At 38.5% G+C, this 16789-nt stretch overlaps 3 protein-coding genes across 3 annotated transcripts in view; all 3 read right to left on the bottom strand.

Annotated features, from left to right (window-relative positions):
* Positions 1-59: 59 nt before the first annotated feature.
* On the bottom strand, positions 60-4067 carry gjb3 (gap junction protein beta 3). Its single transcript, XM_079632749.1, has 2 exons — positions 3702-4067; positions 60-2426 (listed from the first exon to the last, which is right to left on the bottom strand). Exon 2 carries the CDS (start codon positions 2338-2340, stop codon positions 1417-1419), a length of 924 nt encoding a protein of 307 aa, XP_079488875.1. The 5' UTR covers positions 2341-2426; positions 3702-4067; the 3' UTR covers positions 60-1416.
* Positions 4068-5968: 1901 nt separating this feature from the next.
* On the bottom strand, positions 5969-9352 carry gjb10 (gap junction protein beta 10). The gene is made up of 2 exons (XM_079633248.1): positions 9177-9352; positions 5969-8356 (listed from the first exon to the last, which is right to left on the bottom strand). Exon 2 carries the CDS (start codon positions 8310-8312, stop codon positions 7515-7517), a length of 798 nt encoding a protein of 265 aa, XP_079489374.1. The 5' UTR covers positions 8313-8356; positions 9177-9352; the 3' UTR covers positions 5969-7514.
* Positions 9353-10759: 1407 nt separating this feature from the next.
* wdr43 (WD repeat domain 43) overlaps positions 10760-16789 on the bottom strand; it is a 28869-nt gene continuing 22839 nt past the window's right edge. Inside the window, exons 13-18 of the mRNA XM_079631940.1 lie at positions 16662-16693; positions 16516-16579; positions 16245-16358; positions 16079-16145; positions 11720-11778; positions 10760-11633 (exon numbers count right to left, since the gene is read on the bottom strand). Of these exons, the coding sequence (XP_079488066.1) occupies positions 11490-11633; positions 11720-11778; positions 16079-16145; positions 16245-16358; positions 16516-16579; positions 16662-16693 (480 nt within the window). The 3' untranslated portion in view covers positions 10760-11489. The remainder of the gene's footprint in view (positions 11634-11719; positions 11779-16078; positions 16146-16244; positions 16359-16515; positions 16580-16661; positions 16694-16789) is intronic.

Here is a 16789-nt window from a genome sequence, read left to right as displayed (position 1 = left end):
TTTTTTCACTATCCATAGGCTAGTTAATGTATTATTGTGGTATTTTATGTATTTTTTTAAATCTTGCTGACCTTAAACATATGAATGCTATTTTAAATAGATCATCATAGATGTATTACTATTACAATAAGTTCCCATTTTATAAGCAACTTCTGACAAAGGATAATGAATAAAAATGTTCATGTTCTGTCAAAGTGAATTGAAGTTGTTCCTTTACTTCCTTTACTGTTTCCTCTTTGATTCAAATGTCTGTTCATGATTTAAGCTATTGCAATTTCACACTGTTAATCTTTTAAAAATGTGACAAAATGGTTATTTTATACTTTATTTACAGAGTATCAAAATGAATAAACTTTCAAAACTTCCTCAATTTACAAAACCATCTCATTGTCATAAAAGCTATTTAAACAATAACCTGAAGATATTTTATAAAATAATGTCAGTGCATTGATTGATTTTTTATATATATACAAAAGCAGGGTATGCAGCATGAAACATCTCAGTTAAAATGTGTAACAAGATCATAAGAGCAAGTTTGAACAAAGTCAGATTCTTACAAATGCTTGCCAAGTGTAGGTTAGTCCACTGTCTTTTACAACAAATAGTAGAAGAAAAACTTTCCATTGTTGTCCATCTTTAGACACTGTGGTTTATTTTATATACCACTCATTTTTCCAGCATAAGAATTTGAGTTCAGATAGAGTTCAGGAGTGTTCGCACATAAACATCAACTATGATCTCTCTGAAACTGTGATAGTCAAAACTGCTTCTTCAACTAAACTTGATTCTGATCTTTGGTACAAATCCAGGACATTGAGAAATGATACATTGTAAACAATCAATGACCCATGAGCCATTTTCAGTACATCTCACATACAATGAAACCACCCTTCCTCCTATCGTTCTTTGTGCTTGTGAAGGCGGAGGTGGGTTTTGTAAGGTGTGTTCTCCATGAATGCCTTCCTGGTTATTTGATGACTCTTTTGGGTTTTCATGAGTTTCAACCTTTGTTCTTTCTAAGAAATGAATAGTAGATTGAATCAGAAGAAAAGGAGTGCTTTCGTCAGCACTAGTTCTTCGGATCATGGTGATAATGCAGTCATTTGAGCTCGTATTGAAGCCTAAAGGAACTAGGCTGTTATTCCAGGTTTGAACCTATGTAGCAGTGAAATCCCAATACTGATTAATCCCCACTTCGCCATTAGGCAAAACACTTAATCCCTGCTATTTTCAAGGGAAATGTATCTGGCATACAGAATTTCACAAAACCTTCTGCAAAATGATAAACACCCAAGACTGGCAGTTCAAAATGTCTTGATGGACAATGAAAAACTTTGGGACTGTCCAGACCTCCAAAGCCTGTTTTATACCTCTGGGTGACTTTGTAAATACTTGACGCAGAGGGAAACATGTTCTTTAGATGATATCAGACTGTATCTTGTACATAGGTACTGAGAGATTTGGAGCAGAAGCTCTCATGTCCACGCTCAACCTGTAGGCTGGCTTAAATGTTGGCTTGAGTTCGGATTTAAACTGCGGTTTAGACCCAGGTTTATACTCAGACTTAAAGTCTGGTTTAGACTTATACTGGGGTTTACTGTCCAACTCATGTATAGGAAGGGTGCAGTTGCTGTCCTCGTCTCGGTATCGTCCATCAAGCGGTGTGCTGCTGTGGGGTCTCTTAAACTTGCTGGCACAGCGAATGACTCGTTTGGAGATCAGATAGATGATCTCACAGACACTGAGCACTATGCAGAGTGCCGAAGCTCCAACCATGAAGTAGGTGAAGACTCTTTTCTCTGTGGGTCGGCCAATGTAACAGTCCACAATGTTGGGACACGGCTGGATGTCACACTTCACCAGCCGTGGCAGGTAGAAACTGTCGTAGATGTGATGGAGGATGTACAAGAAGGTGATCTCGACGGCGGTCTTGACAAAAAGGCTGCTCAGGTACGTCCACCACAGTCCACCGTGCTTCTTCCCCGTGTTGTCGTAGAGCTTGACTTTATCACCATGCTTCACACGGTACTTGCGTTCGCGCTCGTCACGGTACTTCACGTGCATGACGACCATCAATGACGGACAAGTGACGAAGATGAGCTGCAGAGCCCACAGTCGGATGTGGGAAATGGGGAAGAAGTAGTCGTAGCAGACATTCGAGCAGCCCGGCTGCCTGGTGTTGCAGTCAAAGTCCTTCTGATCATCACCCCAAACTCTCTCGGCCGCTACAACGTAAACCATCACTCTGAACACAAAAACCACAGAGAGCCAGATCCGGCCGAACGCGGTGGAGTATTTATTCACCCCACTGAGAAGGGCTTGAAAAGTCTTCCAGTCCATGGCTCAGAGCAAAGACAACTCACTCTTCTCTTCTCTGAATTCTTCCTCTGATCCTCTTCGACACTGAATCTGTCTGAGAGAAAAAACTGGAGAAAAAAATAATCACAATGAGTGAACTCATTCAAAACAACGTATTGTAATACGTCATAATTTAGGCCTACTTGCCCTCACAATATTCTAACACACTAAAAACGGGAAGAAAATTCCTTTGCGTTTTTCGTGTACAGACAACAACTTTGTCAAAATCATCCTTGTTCACACGATTCCGGGAAAACAACTAAAAACGCTATATTATTCATGCCAGGCCAGTAGTTAGCGATGTAAAGAAAAACTATGCGCCTGTAGTCTGAACCACTACGCATGATGCCACCATTTTCACAAAAGTGTGTTTTTTGTACTTTACACAGAGTAATGCTTTCAAAAACGTGCACTTTGAAACCCGTTTTCAAAAGTTTGTATTTTCAGGCCCCCAAAACGCAGTTGGCGTGTAAATGAACGGCCAAAACACATAAAAAGGTTTCCATTTTTAGGTGAAAATGGTGTTGTGTAAACGGCCCCCAAAGGTATTTTTTTAAGAATATTCAATCAGGCCACTCTTATCCATAGACTATAGTTAATGGATTATTGTGGTGATTTTGGGAAAGAGGTCATGAATGATTCATTCATGAATTGAACTCATTTGATTCTTGAATTCAACTCATTGACTCAATGATCTGATCACAGCAGTTCACTAGTAGGAGATTAACAGTGAATAATAACTTGATTTTTCATCTGTTAGTCACAGAATGCTATTATGACTAGACGGTTAAATAGGCTACAGAGTAGCCTAATGATACTTTTATGGTGCTCTAGTCTTTTGTTATTTTGAAACTTGACAGACCCATGAAAATTTTCCCTCAACCGAATGAATGTGCTTTAACATTTGATGATATTTAAGTACTTACACATGTGTTGAATCTGCGGCTGATAGCCTATATATATCTTTGCTATGGCATGTCGGCGGTTTTCGTTTTTAATTGTCATTAGCGGTTTTGTAACACTGATTATAACAATATTTAGTTTTGTAAAGGCATGCATATTTATTATAATAAGATAATTATAACAGCGCTTCTAAAGATAGATTTCACATTTAAATAAACAACCGACTAAAATCGTAAGGGAAAGTTTAATTGCTATAGGTACTTTTTTAAAAGTTCAACCATTTCGCCTTCAATTCCAGAGGAATAAAATCGCTTTGATCAAGCAGAAATGACATATCAAGGTAAATGTTCGGAAACGAAAAAATTATTATGATAAAACCCTTTTCAGCGCAGATGATTGTCATTTGAACAAATTGCAAAAAAACAAAGTTTACTACTTACGTTGGATGTTTCAGTTCTCTTATAGGCTAATTCAACGGCTGTTAAACTCTTCTCTTCTCTTTCTTCCTTGTGGATCTGGTTTAGTTAACACGCCTCACTGAGGGTGGAGTTCAGTATCTTGACTAGAGGACACAAACCTCTTACTTTAAAGATATAGTATGCTAATTAAATACATAGCCTATATACTATCTGTGTGTGTTAAATGTTCGTAAAATTATCATGCATCCCCGTGTATTATCTTAAAATGTCCAATGTGGGAAACAAAGCATTGTTCTTATTCTGAAGTTAGTGTCTAAAATTACTTGGTAATGTGACTCCATAAAGTTTTTGTTGTTGTTATTCTTTTGTACAGCCTACTGTTAATATGATGATACTGCATTGTGTTTTGTGGGACAAATAGGAAACCCTTGCCTGTGAAGCCTAGTAACATTTTCCAACTTATTGCTCAATAAATAAGACTCCCTTTGTTTGGACAGCTCTGTCAACCAAACACTGCTTGTTAGTGGTTTGTGGAGTTGCCAACGTCTGCAGGCTTCTCTGTGTTCAAACTTGTTCATGAATGTCTGTGTTCCCTAAGGACCACACCTCGTCCTGAACAATAGCTTTAGATGTTTTTGTACTTTTTATTGCCTAGAAACTAGTGGAGTGGGTCTGCGAGACATACTTTAAATATTTTGTCAGACACCATTTTAGTGTCGTGCTGAGAATTCGGTAGCCCTACTAATTATCTTGGGTAATTATTGTTTATGCATTCCAAGGAACTCTTGCATTAGGTCTATGGTAAATCCTTGACAAAAGCCCTTCATTTGGTTTAGATGTGAGTTTATCTCAACTTGATTCTCCATATATAAATGTTATAGTTTTAGCTGGTGGCGGGAGCCTAATGGTTAATGATTTGGGATGGTAATACTTTGAATCCAACTAAACCAGAAGTTGAGTTTTCCACAGGAAAAGTCTCTGTGGTTCTTTGTCATCAAAGCGAAGAGAAATTCTCTTCGGTCACACGTGTGAAGCCCTCTGACTCACTGCTAAAACATCCACAAGATGATGATTCATTCTCTGCTTCGGGCATAAAATAAGCTCCAGTTTTATATAAAAAAAAGATCTATAATTTTGTTACAGGACTACCAGTCTCAAAGTATTAAAGGAAATCATGCTTGCTTTGAGTTATTCAGGCCATGTGAGCAGTCTGAACTTGTTTGTTCAGCAAGAGGAAACATTATGAAACATTGCAGAAGGAACACTGAACCAGATCGGTCAGGTCTGTTTGGAAGTTTTTCAACTGGTTTACACTTATGTGGGGAAATGATTAACCTCATTTGGATTTATATACAGAATTGAACTTCTAAATTCGATTTTTACCAACAAAAACATTAGTTAAACATGCACCACGCTTGCTAAGTGCATATACAGAATATGTATGGTTAGCAAATGTTGGTATTTATTCATTAAAGCATTAATGATGATGAAAAGAGATGGAGAGGAAGTAAAGCAAGAGCACAGTCAACAGGGAGTGGAATGTCAGTTGTGTTAAAAAAGGAAAGAGACTCGCTGGGTCGGTGTTACGCCTTTGGATCGTAGATGTAAGACTTACAAAACCTGCTTCAACATGAACGTATCTACCCTACCCTTTCACTGTACAGAGGTTATGAAGATATCAGGAATAATAGAGAGAGACAGTCTGGTACACTGGTAGTGAAACAGGGAGGGACATTTTTTTGTCTTGTGGAAATGTTATCTACTGAAAGGTGTAAAACTGAATGGTGTTACCAGAATACAGTTGAAATACAATCTAGTTACAAAACGGCCTTAAGATTCATTTAAGAAAAGTGGTTTGTTATTCCACAGTGACAGGTTTTTACAAAATCTCCCTCTCTCTCTCATATATATATATATATATATATATATATATATATATATACACACACACACACACACCCAGACACCTCAATTGGCTATTTGTGGCTTTAGATTTGAAAATGTATATATATATATGAAGAATGATATTTTCCTTGAAAGTACATTAAAAATTTAACTATTCTGTCTTGCCATTTTGCAGCTTGATGCAGAAAATAAAATGTCATGTCGACACAGCACATGATGTTTATCTCTGTGTATTTTCATTCTTGCCATTTTTTTTGCTCTACAGCACACTCACATGCAGAACAAGGGGTTTTAAAAGTTAAATCGAATCTGCGAAAAGCAAAGTCAAAGCTTTCATCTGCATCCCCTAAAGTCAGACATCACTGATTTAAATGGGCAACAGATTGTAAGAAAATAAAAAGCAGATTTTAATGTATCTCAAATGTAAACAACTCGAAACACACAGCAATGAAGGAAAGAATCCTGAAAGGTTAGCATACAAACAGAGGAACCTCATAGAATGTTTACTTTTATGGGTACATGTTTATCATTGAATGAAAAACTATTTCATACACACACAGGCTAACTAGCCTCTTTTGAATTTGCTCATCTCGGCAGTATTGAAAGTCTTTATCAATAAATTCTTGAAATTTTAAATACTGCAAATTCTTGGAAGACATTAGATTGAAGCACCACAGTTTATGCACACATTAGCATAAACACACACACACGCACCAGCTAATATACAAAAAAAATAACTCCGCAAAAATGACAAAATATTGCATAGTAAAATAATAATAAAAAATAAAATGCACAAATTTGTAAACAAACAGTTACATTCAAATTTAAGTATAAATTAGGGTTCACTTTCTAGGCTTACAACATAATGGATTTGGGGATGTATCTGTAAAAATGTGTTGAGTTTAACAGCATGTGCTTTATGTGATGACTGTAAATAGATGGAGAAGAAATGTGGACATCTTTCATCCTGTTGGATCCAACAGAATAAAATAATTTTACAAGTAAAAGCCGATTGAAGATAATTATGGAAGCCTGTTTCCGCCTCAAAGAAAGAAATAGAAAGGGTAATTATGAGAGGAGCTTAAACTAAAATAAGAAACAAGGCCACATTGTGACATATAAAGTCACACTGTGAGTAAGAATTCTGATATTAAAAGGGATAGTCAACTCAGAAAAGTTAATTTTTAAAAATGTATAAAAATGCGGTGATCATTTACTCACTGCCATGTCATTCTAAACCTGTCTGACTTTCTTCTGTAGAACACAAAAGATGTTTTAACCGTTCATACAATGGGAGTCTACAGAAGAAAGAAAGTCAAATGAGTTCAGAATGACCTGAGCGTGAGTAAAGGATGACAGATTTTTCAAATTGTGAAATTTTAAGATGGAAACAGGTTTTCATAGATAATGGCCTTTTTTTGTTTCCTGCACACACACACGCAAAAAAAAAAAAAGAGTACAATTGAACAATTATTCAAATATGTGAACGGAAGTGTGCTTTAACATCATTTGCAGTCATGATTTGCTTGATAGCGTCAATTAAAAATTGACAGATATGTAATAATTATAGTAATTATCTGGTCTTATACCAAGTTTTTTGTATTTGTTATTTGATCAAAGTGCCCGTTGGTGTTCTGGAGCTTGGCCTAACAGAAGTCACACCACACCCAAAACCCTGAAGTCAGACTAAAGACAGTGTCATCCTGAATTATGGCGTTTTGACCCATGTAAACTTTTCAAATATACTATGTTGTTTATCAGGCCACAACTTTTTTTCCCAGCAAAAAGATCCAGTGGATATAGGGTAAGCATACAAGCAGCTTCCTCTATTGCCAACCGTGCATTGAGTCCACATCGTGGTGAACGTGAAGAACATTTTCCATCTCTTGGAGACCCACATTGGGCCAAAGTATTTCTTTCATGTTTTCTTTAGGATGAGATGACCACACTGTATGCTGGCGCTGGCTGGTCATTCCTCACCAGTTTCTTGCTGTTTGTCTCTAAAAGAGCATTTGAGCCCCTCATGTTTGCAATGGACCTTGCCTTGTTTACCTGCCGTGACCCTTGCACCCTGTGGACACACTCGAAGCAGCGTTTGCCCACCAGGTAGAGGGTCTCGATGAGCGAGAGCAGGATGCACACCAGACTTGACACCACCATGAAGATGGTGAATATTCGTTTCTCTGTGGGCCGAGAGATGAAGCAGTCGACCACATTGGGGCAGGGAGACTCAGAACACTTCACCATGGTGGGGAAGTCATAGCCCTCATAGATGTGATATAGCAGATACACGAAGGTCGCATCCACTCCCATCTTAAATACCAGCGAGAGGACGTACGTCCACCAAAGACCACCGCGCTTCTTTCCGGTGTTGATGTACAACCGCTGACAGTCGTCACCGTGTTTCAGGCGGTGCTTGCGTTCGCGTTCGTCGCGGTACGCCACATGCAGGACCACGAGGAATGACGGGCAGGTGACGAAGATGAGCTGCAGCGCCCACAGTCGTATGTGGGACACCGGGAAGAAGTGGTCGTAGCAGACGTTGTGGCAGCCAGGCTGAGCAGTGTTACATGCAAAGTCTTTCTGCTCGTCGCCCCACACCTTCTCTGCAGCAACAACGAAGACCATGATCCTGAAGAGGAAGACTATGGACAGCCAGACACGACCGAACGCGGTGGAGTATTTGTTGACCCCGCTCAGGAGACCCTGAAGAAAAGCCCAATTCATTGCACCTGCGAGCGATCAGGTTATCTCACCTGAATGCCTCTCACCTGGAAGGGAGGGGTGCAGAAAAAGAGAGAGTGAGACAAAACATCTCAAAGAAACTTCCCATTACCACACATTACAATTTATATGGGTAGTTTTTGTTATACAAAGTTAAACTACACATCATCTGTGATAAATCAAAGTTTAATATTAAAGCAGGGGGTCTTTAATCTTTTAGAAAGTTATTGTGTGAAACTGGCTGTTGAATTTGAAGGCAGGCTTATAATTACAAGCAGTACCTTATTAATACATTTACTTAGCCTACTTTATGTCGCGTTTAAAATTGCTAGAAATGTACAGTCATTTATATTACTATATAATGATGCTAACTATAGCCTACAACTGAATGAAGGAGCCGCAATAAGCATTTCCCTTAAGCAGTTTAAGTTTGTCCACCAAAAAACACTGCATGCTATTTATTTTATCATAAAATGTGTTATGATCAAACAATTATTAGAATAACCAAGACAATATTTAGGTTAAAAAAATCCCCTTGTGTTTCACTATTCAGGCAAGTAACTTAGTTTAGAAATGCCTAAAGTTATACTTTATAGGATGCGGTTAAACGGACTAACTATATTGAGACGGGTATTATAATGATGTGTAGCTATATTGTGCACAATCGCCGAACATTTTTATAATGTCGACTCGGTTCACAAATAGGCTATGTAGGCTATGTATCTACAAAAGCCATCTACAAAAGTTTTTTTACTTTTTAAAAAAACTTACGGAATGTAGATGAGACTTGATCATCTCTATTCATTAACACCAAATGTATTAGTAAAACAAACAAACGGAGGATTATTTAGTGTATAGCCTACTTACAGTCTGAGGAGTGAGGATTCACAGTCGTCCTCACTGTAGTCGCAGCGCCGTGATTGTGTCGCACAGGGACGGGCTGGCGAACTGCGGGCGTTAAACCAAACAACCGTGACACGTGTGATGAAGTGTACACATCGACGCCACCTAGTGGAGAACATCATGAGCGACTCTTTGATGCCACCAACTGATGTGTCTCAAAAAATTTATACAAATATTTGTCATCAGTTTTTGTAAGAAAAAGTAATAATATATGTTATATATTTAATAATATTTGTAATACATTTACTATATTCAAGACTCATCATAATACGTAAACAAAAATGTTTCAAGCAACATTTGTATTTATACGGCCACCAGACTCGTATCTATTTCTTCTTATTAATATTTTTTATATTTCTTTAAAGTGTCATTAATGTAAAATACTAAAACTATTGTATTTAATATTTTATTTTGACAAAATAATTAGTTAATAATAATTGAATAAACGATGACAGACAAAGTAGAATACCACAAATAGATTAATCTGAAAGGTAAAATTATTCTATGAGTGGTATACAAGCATTTGAATATTTACTTATTCAATTACCCAGATTTTAATTGAATATGTCATAATAGCAACACTATGCATTATTTCACTCAACTAACGGTGTTAATCAAAGCAAAGATGTTTTAAATGTACATCTACTGGAATACTGAATAATAACCTCATTAATTAAAATGTTTATTATATTTAAAAATAATAGCAGTGGTGGGAGGGTGCATCTTACCCCAATTATCAAAGTTTTTTTTCTCTTTAGAATAGAAACTATAACTTTTACCCCACAAATCAAAAAAACTTTGATATTCAACATAATACAATGTCATAGATCCGTTTTTCAGAGACAGAAAATAGCGTAGCCATTAATCAAAAGTGCTGAGATTAGATTTTGCGCCATATGGTCAGGAGAAAACATTAAGGTGTGTGTAAATGTACCTGATATAAATACCAGGTATCTTTAGTTCTGCTGACTTGACAGTTGTTGTCCAGAAGACGATCATCGACAAGCTCGTTCATGGAAAGTTGATTGGAAGGAAGAAGTGTGTCATGGAAAATGTGCACAAGTAACAGGGATGATAGCAGCCTTGAGAAGACTGTCAAGCTGAGTGGACAGGAGCTGGAATCAGTGCATCAAGAGCCCACACACACGTCTTCAGAACCTGTATCCTAAAAACTGTTAATCCCTTGTGCTGACTATATAAAACAATTATTGACCCTTTAATTTATTTTGTTAGTGACCCAGGAATTCTCATCTTTTACATTTTTCCAGTCATTTTTGACTGAATAAGAGTTTATAAAAAAAACAATTAACAGATTACAACAAATTTCTAGCTGATGAAATAGTTTCCAGCCAAGCTAACATTTTACAAATTCCCATTACTTTTGTAGAGCTAGAGAAAGAGAAATATATATATATATATATATATATATATATATACATATATTTAATGTATTTACATGCATACAGTCTTCAGGTTGATACATTTCAATCATTGCTGTCATTTAGAGCCAGGAAAGAAAACGTGAGATGAAATGAATCCAAACAAGAGATGAGAACGAAGCATTTATTTCATTTAAACTGTACAACAGTCGCCGATATATTGTTTGCAAGAAAGGTTTTGGTTGACGCTAACTGCAACCACTGTATAATTAACGTACACCTCTGGTTTTGTATTTTCAATATTTATGTTGTAATGGGAAAGGTTCACATTTTTTTGTTCTCAAGACCAAGAACTGGGTTATGACTGCAGAGGGTGTAAAAAAAACTCATCTGAAAATCACACACACAGGACACAGAAATCAAACATGAGAAATGACTGTGACCGAGAGCAATGACGACAGATAAATCAAGGATGTGAGCAGAGGACAATGATGAGCATAATCATGATAAGCTCATATGCTCGGACCACCGGGACATCGGACGTCTGTTTAAGGATGCAATCGGGCAGGGGGACCGAGGGGGATTTGGTTTGGGAAACCCACAGTATCCCAATTGTAGCTGGGCAACCAAACAGAGGCAGTTAGAGGTCAAAGGAAAAGTGACCCGAATAAACCTCAAGTGTGTGTGCTCACTCTCTCTGCACGAGGAGCTGTCAGTCACCCAGACTGAGGGTCACATGCCCTTCATGACTGTTCTGAGAAAGACAACCACAAGTCCAGGCTGCATTGGCTATCGGAATTCTATAAAACATAACCTTTTGTTTTGTTACAATAAAATTCAACAAAATTAAAAATAAAATGAAATCATATATAAATGCAAGGATGCTTTTTTGTGTGTATTATTCCTCCTCGCTTTCATTTTCAGGGTCCAGATCTGAATCACCATTTGCTTTTGATTCATCTTTCATATCTTCCTCATCCTCCTCTTTGTGGTTCATTTTGTCTTCTGTCAATTCCATTGCGGTCTCATCCTCCTCCCAGTTCTGAAAAGACAAGTCAACATGAGAACAATCCCATAATGCCACTCTCCAAACACCCCAGAAGGAAAAACAGTGAAAGAGCATCTTACATCAGAGTCATCCTCAGGACGCCCTTCATCTCCTGAACCTTCATCCTCATCTGAAGACTCTGTATAAAAATAAATAATAATATGTATATATATAATTTGTCAATATTCAATGCCATTTTGATGGGAAAAATCGGTAGAAATGGTTACACTAATAAACACTTAGTAATTAAGTAATTAAGATTAAACCTAATACATTTACACAGAATGATAAAATATATGAAGATATTTTAGTCAGCTACTCAATAGAGGGTATGCACGCGACAGTCAGCCACATATAAATGTGACCTGATCCAGCAAAATGAGTCACAGTGACCCAAATTTCAAAATGGAGATTTTGATATCAACGGAAAGAGGAGATCATAAGCTTTCAAATGATATCCTAGTCAAAGTGATACCTTGAATGGTTTTAAAGATATACACATTTGAATTATGGTCGTCTGCCCTCTTTTTCCAACTGGAAACCTGAGAAAATAGCTTTTAAACTTTTTTGCCCGTATTTTTGTAGATATCTTTCAAAATCCATTGCATTTAAAGGGATTAACTTTTTTTCAGCTTAATTTGACCAAAGATATTAATATATATTAATGCTATTACAGTAAACCAGACTGAAGATCAAATTATTGTAAAGTATTTATTTGAATAAATATTTTAAAAGGCACTTTTACAAAGATTTACAAAAATTGATTGAAGATTGAACAGAAGTGCTACATTTTAGCTAGAGAGAGAAAGTGTGTGGTTGACAATAACAGTGTAACAAATTAATAACGGAGATACCAACAGTTAAATATTGGGTTTACACAGCGCTGCGAGTCTGACAGGAGGATGGCTGGACCAATCGCGTGCCGCGGGGCTTCCTATTGACAAATGATCAGCGTTTGTGTACATTTCTAAACTTTTTGATTGGCTCAATACAACGTGTAACACCATTTGGAGAGCAGAGATAGTGACGTTTCAGGGGATACCCGGTAGAGGTCTTCACGGGTCCAAAAATTCTTACCCGAACCGGAAGGGACCCGTAATTTGCTACACCGAACCGACCCGGACCCGACTATTATTTCAAAAGCTGGACCCGGACCCGTGCAGACCCGATACATTTTTTGTAAGCTGGACCCGAAACTGCCGGGAAGACACAGACCCGACTGGACCCGATTGTCACATTTTCCACCTTAAACTGCTATTACAAGTCAATAAACCTGTTGCGAAAAATTACAACTTTTTGTCTTACCTAATTTAAGGAGCCGTAGCAGCGTAGTAACGTTAGTCTCTCCATCCTTTCCTTGTAACGTTAACGTTACGTTACCTGACTGGCTGTGATGCATTACAATCCTTCGGCTCCGACAAGAAAGTTATCCATGTTATTCCTCTCGTTATTCCACCAAGTCCAAGCTTAATCCTTGTTATTTCAGCTTCAAAAGTCCACATGATGTCACGGACTCACGGTGACGGATGACAAATTAAACGAGTTAGCTGCTAACTCGCACAATAACTTTTGGCTGTTTGCCTTTTTGAACTATAATAACGATTGCTCGTTCAGTGCCATGGCCGCTGCGCTGACGTTATTTATCATCTCCGTGCTCTCTGCTCTGCATCATCGAGTCTGAATCTGACCACTAAAACTTTAAGATTGAACAAAACGATTAATTGACATTGTAAAATCTAAAGCGCGGTTTGGCTATCCCTCACTGAAGCTCTGCCTCTGGTAACTGGTTGCCATAGAAACATGACACGCGCTTGACTGCAAATGCGCGCTAGCTGGATGGATCAACCTAAAATATGCTTTTTAACGCAATTTATTTTGAGTGTCAAAGTAAACATTCATGTGACAGTTCACCTCAGATTATGTTACTGATTTAAAATATATTAAATATGAGTGTGACAAGACGCATTTTTGAGATTTGATGACTCGCACGGGTATTACACACAATGTTAAACAGACCCGGGACCCGAAGTAATAGATTCGACCCGACCCGGACCCGGCTGATCATTTAAAATATAGACCCGAACCCGTACGGGTCCCGGGTCGGGTCCCGGGTCAACGGGTTCACCTGAAGACCTCTAATACCCGGGAAATGCTCAGAGGTGACGAGAGGATTTGAGAAAAGCAATGTTCATTTCCAACGAATTTAGTAAAACTTTGTCAAGTTTAATAGTCATTTAAATACATTTGCTCAATTATCTGGACCACGAAACTTTGGAAGATTATTTTTGAATGTCTTTTCTTTGAAATTAGCAAAAAAAAAATTTTTAAATTTTTTTTAATTGTTTTTTCACATTAACGGCCCGTATCTTAAAATGGAACGTTGCGACTTCCGACTCATTTCGCCAGATCGGGTCACAAATGTCAGGAAACAATTCCATGCATCACTGGATCTTGGGTAAGTTGTAAAGCCTGGAACACACCAAGCCGACGGTCGGCCGTCAAGCAGTTTTTGTCCGTGGGCCGACAAAGTTCTCAGTGTGTGCAGACTCCATCGGCTGAAATTGGTCCTCGTCAGCTTTTGGCGCTGCATGGTACGGTACGGCTCACTTATGGCGCATTTCCACTGCATGGTACGGTACACGGCTCGCTTTAAATGGTACAACCTCTGTTGAGGTTCCAAGCGTACCGTACCGATACGATAATATGACGTGAAAACACTGCAGATCACTGATTGGTCAAACAGAATCGTCACTTCAGCGTCATTGTATTTGCGACACGAGACACTAAACCCGCTAGATTTAAATAGCCAGACAACAGCCAACGCGGTAGCACCTGTTTTTAGAGTGTTAACTTGACAAAAAAAAGTTCAAAAAAAATCAAACAAGAAATGGCTGAATCGTGGTCAGTGGACGAGGTGCAGACGTTCCTCTCGTTGGTTGCCGAGGAGCGGAAGTAGCACAGCTCTTAGCCGCACACGGCTACCACCGGACCTACAATAACGATCAGTCCCACCCACTTTGAAGCGGTACTAACTGCAGTGGAAAAGCAACCGAGCTATAGCGAACCGAACCGTGCCGTACCGAGTCGTACCACGCAGTGGAAAAGCGAAGCGAGCCGAACCATGCAGTGGAAAAGCGCCATTTGTTTTGGCCGATTTGACATGTTGAATCAGCATCGGGCCGTCGGTGAAAGAGGGAACTCTGACTAGTTCAGTAAGCTGAACAGCCAATCAATGCACGAGAATAATAGCAAAACAGCGAGCAAAGAAGTCAAAACGGTACAGATAGGCTGTTCTAATGTTACGTCATCTTACCTGAATGTTCCTTGGTGAATATTTCAATATCAACATGAGCGGAGTGGAATAAAGAAAGTGTGTAGCAGGATTGATATTCAAAAGCACGCACTGCTTTGTTTACGGTTTGTGTATCTACAGCCTGCAGCGTCGGTTTCCCTTTTTGAATGACAAATATATCTGCAGAAATACAGTTTTCACATTTACACGAAGGCGCAGAACGCGCATTCCAGCTGACAGTCGGCAATAGTTCTCACTTCTCAGTGTGTTCAAGTGCAGTTTTTTACCCCGATGCGAGGCGACAAATTCAGCTTTCATCTGCGCTAGTTCGTCGGCGTCAGCTTGGTGTGTTCCAGGCTTAAGGAACACTACATCGAGTACAACTTAGGGCTGTGTTGGTAAACTTGACAACCGCACCACCTCAGTTTTACGTGGCATGCTATTTTACATGAATATTATGACATGAGTGAAGCATAAAGCTGTTTACACAAAATAAATAATAGGTTAGCAATTAAATGTTACATCGGAGCCATGGAAACATTTGGATTCATGAAGAATGAGTTGTGCGTGAGCCCAAAGGCTAAATTTAAGCTTTATCGGCTTTGAATTCTGGTTTGCGATCTGGTCACCCGATTATCAGCGAATTTAACAATATTCCAATAGTTATTCCATATAGAAAGCTTGAATTGTTTATTTTTAAACAAAACAATTCAAAACGAAAAGAAACAGACTAGCCAACTCTCTGCTTTTAGTAAAAAGCAGAGCTTTTTTTCTGCTTTACAGGCCTTAGTGTGCTTAAGCGGGTTTTTTTTTTTGACGGAATTGCTCAAATAAACACTTCAAACAACCTCCCCAACCACCACGCCACCGCCGGTAGTTGGTCCATTACCACCGCGGTGGTGAAAAACTGACACCGTCACAGTTCTAACCTTTAAACTGATAATTGTTCGTTTTACTTGCGTTTTCGCTGTTTCCCTATAAAAATCCAGTCACGCAGCAGTTCTTTTGCCACTCAGTCCAGCTGACGGGGCGTGTTCCAGTGGGAAAGTGATGGCAATGCATACCCTCTATTAGTCTTAATTTTATTTGTTCATTATATTTGAGTGTATTTTACTACAAAAAAAAAGAAAGAAAAAGAGCTCATTACCTTCTTCATAAACCAGTTTTGCTGTGCGATCAACATCAGTTTTCTGAGCGCTGCTGCTGGTCGCCACCTAGTGGAAAAATATGCAAAAGTGAGAATTGTTTTTCATTCTTAGGTGAACTATCCCTTTAAACCATTTGTTCTGGTTGCTTGTGTTTGAGCAGCTCACCTGTGACATAAGCAGGAACAGTTTGCCATGAAGCCTGCTGAGCTGATGATATAACTTTACCCTGCTCTCAATCATATGGTAGATCAAGCCCAACTGAGACACGAGATCCGGGAGCTATGGGGAAACAAGACGAACAGACCAAATGAGGAACCCCCCAAAAAATGACAAATATTATCTACCGTGGATACAAGACTAAATAAGCACTGGCGCAACATTAAGATCTGGATTATGCAAATCTTTTTGACAGGTATAGATGTACACACGCACTTACCGAAGACAAGTATGATGCGTGTTGTGTAAGTACAGCCTTAAACCACTGAACTATAAGCAAGGCCCTGCACACAGTAAAAGAATCATGTTACAAAAGCATGAATACCTTAAAACCTTAAAATGAACAAAAAACAAAAATATACTCACGCGAACGGATGCCCCTGCAGTCTTCTGGACAGCTAAGGAAACAACCATAGAATAATTTAAATGTATATAATATATACTAATCAAAAGCTTTGGATCAGTACGATTTTTCTAGTTTGTTTAAATACTTA

Source organism: Phoxinus phoxinus (genome assembly GCF_949152265.1).
Source record: "Phoxinus phoxinus genome assembly, chromosome: 13".
NCBI lineage: Eukaryota > Metazoa > Chordata > Actinopteri > Cypriniformes > Leuciscidae > Phoxinus > Phoxinus phoxinus.
This window is presented reverse-complemented; position numbering and strand designations above follow the sequence as displayed.

Coding starts and splice junctions, on each gene's coding strand:
- gjb3 (XM_079632749.1), bottom strand. CDS start 2,340: ATGGACTGGAAGACTTTTCAAGCCCTTCTCAGTGGGGTGAATAAATAC.
- gjb10 (XM_079633248.1), bottom strand. CDS start 8,312: ATGAATTGGGCTTTTCTTCAGGGTCTCCTGAGCGGGGTCAACAAATAC.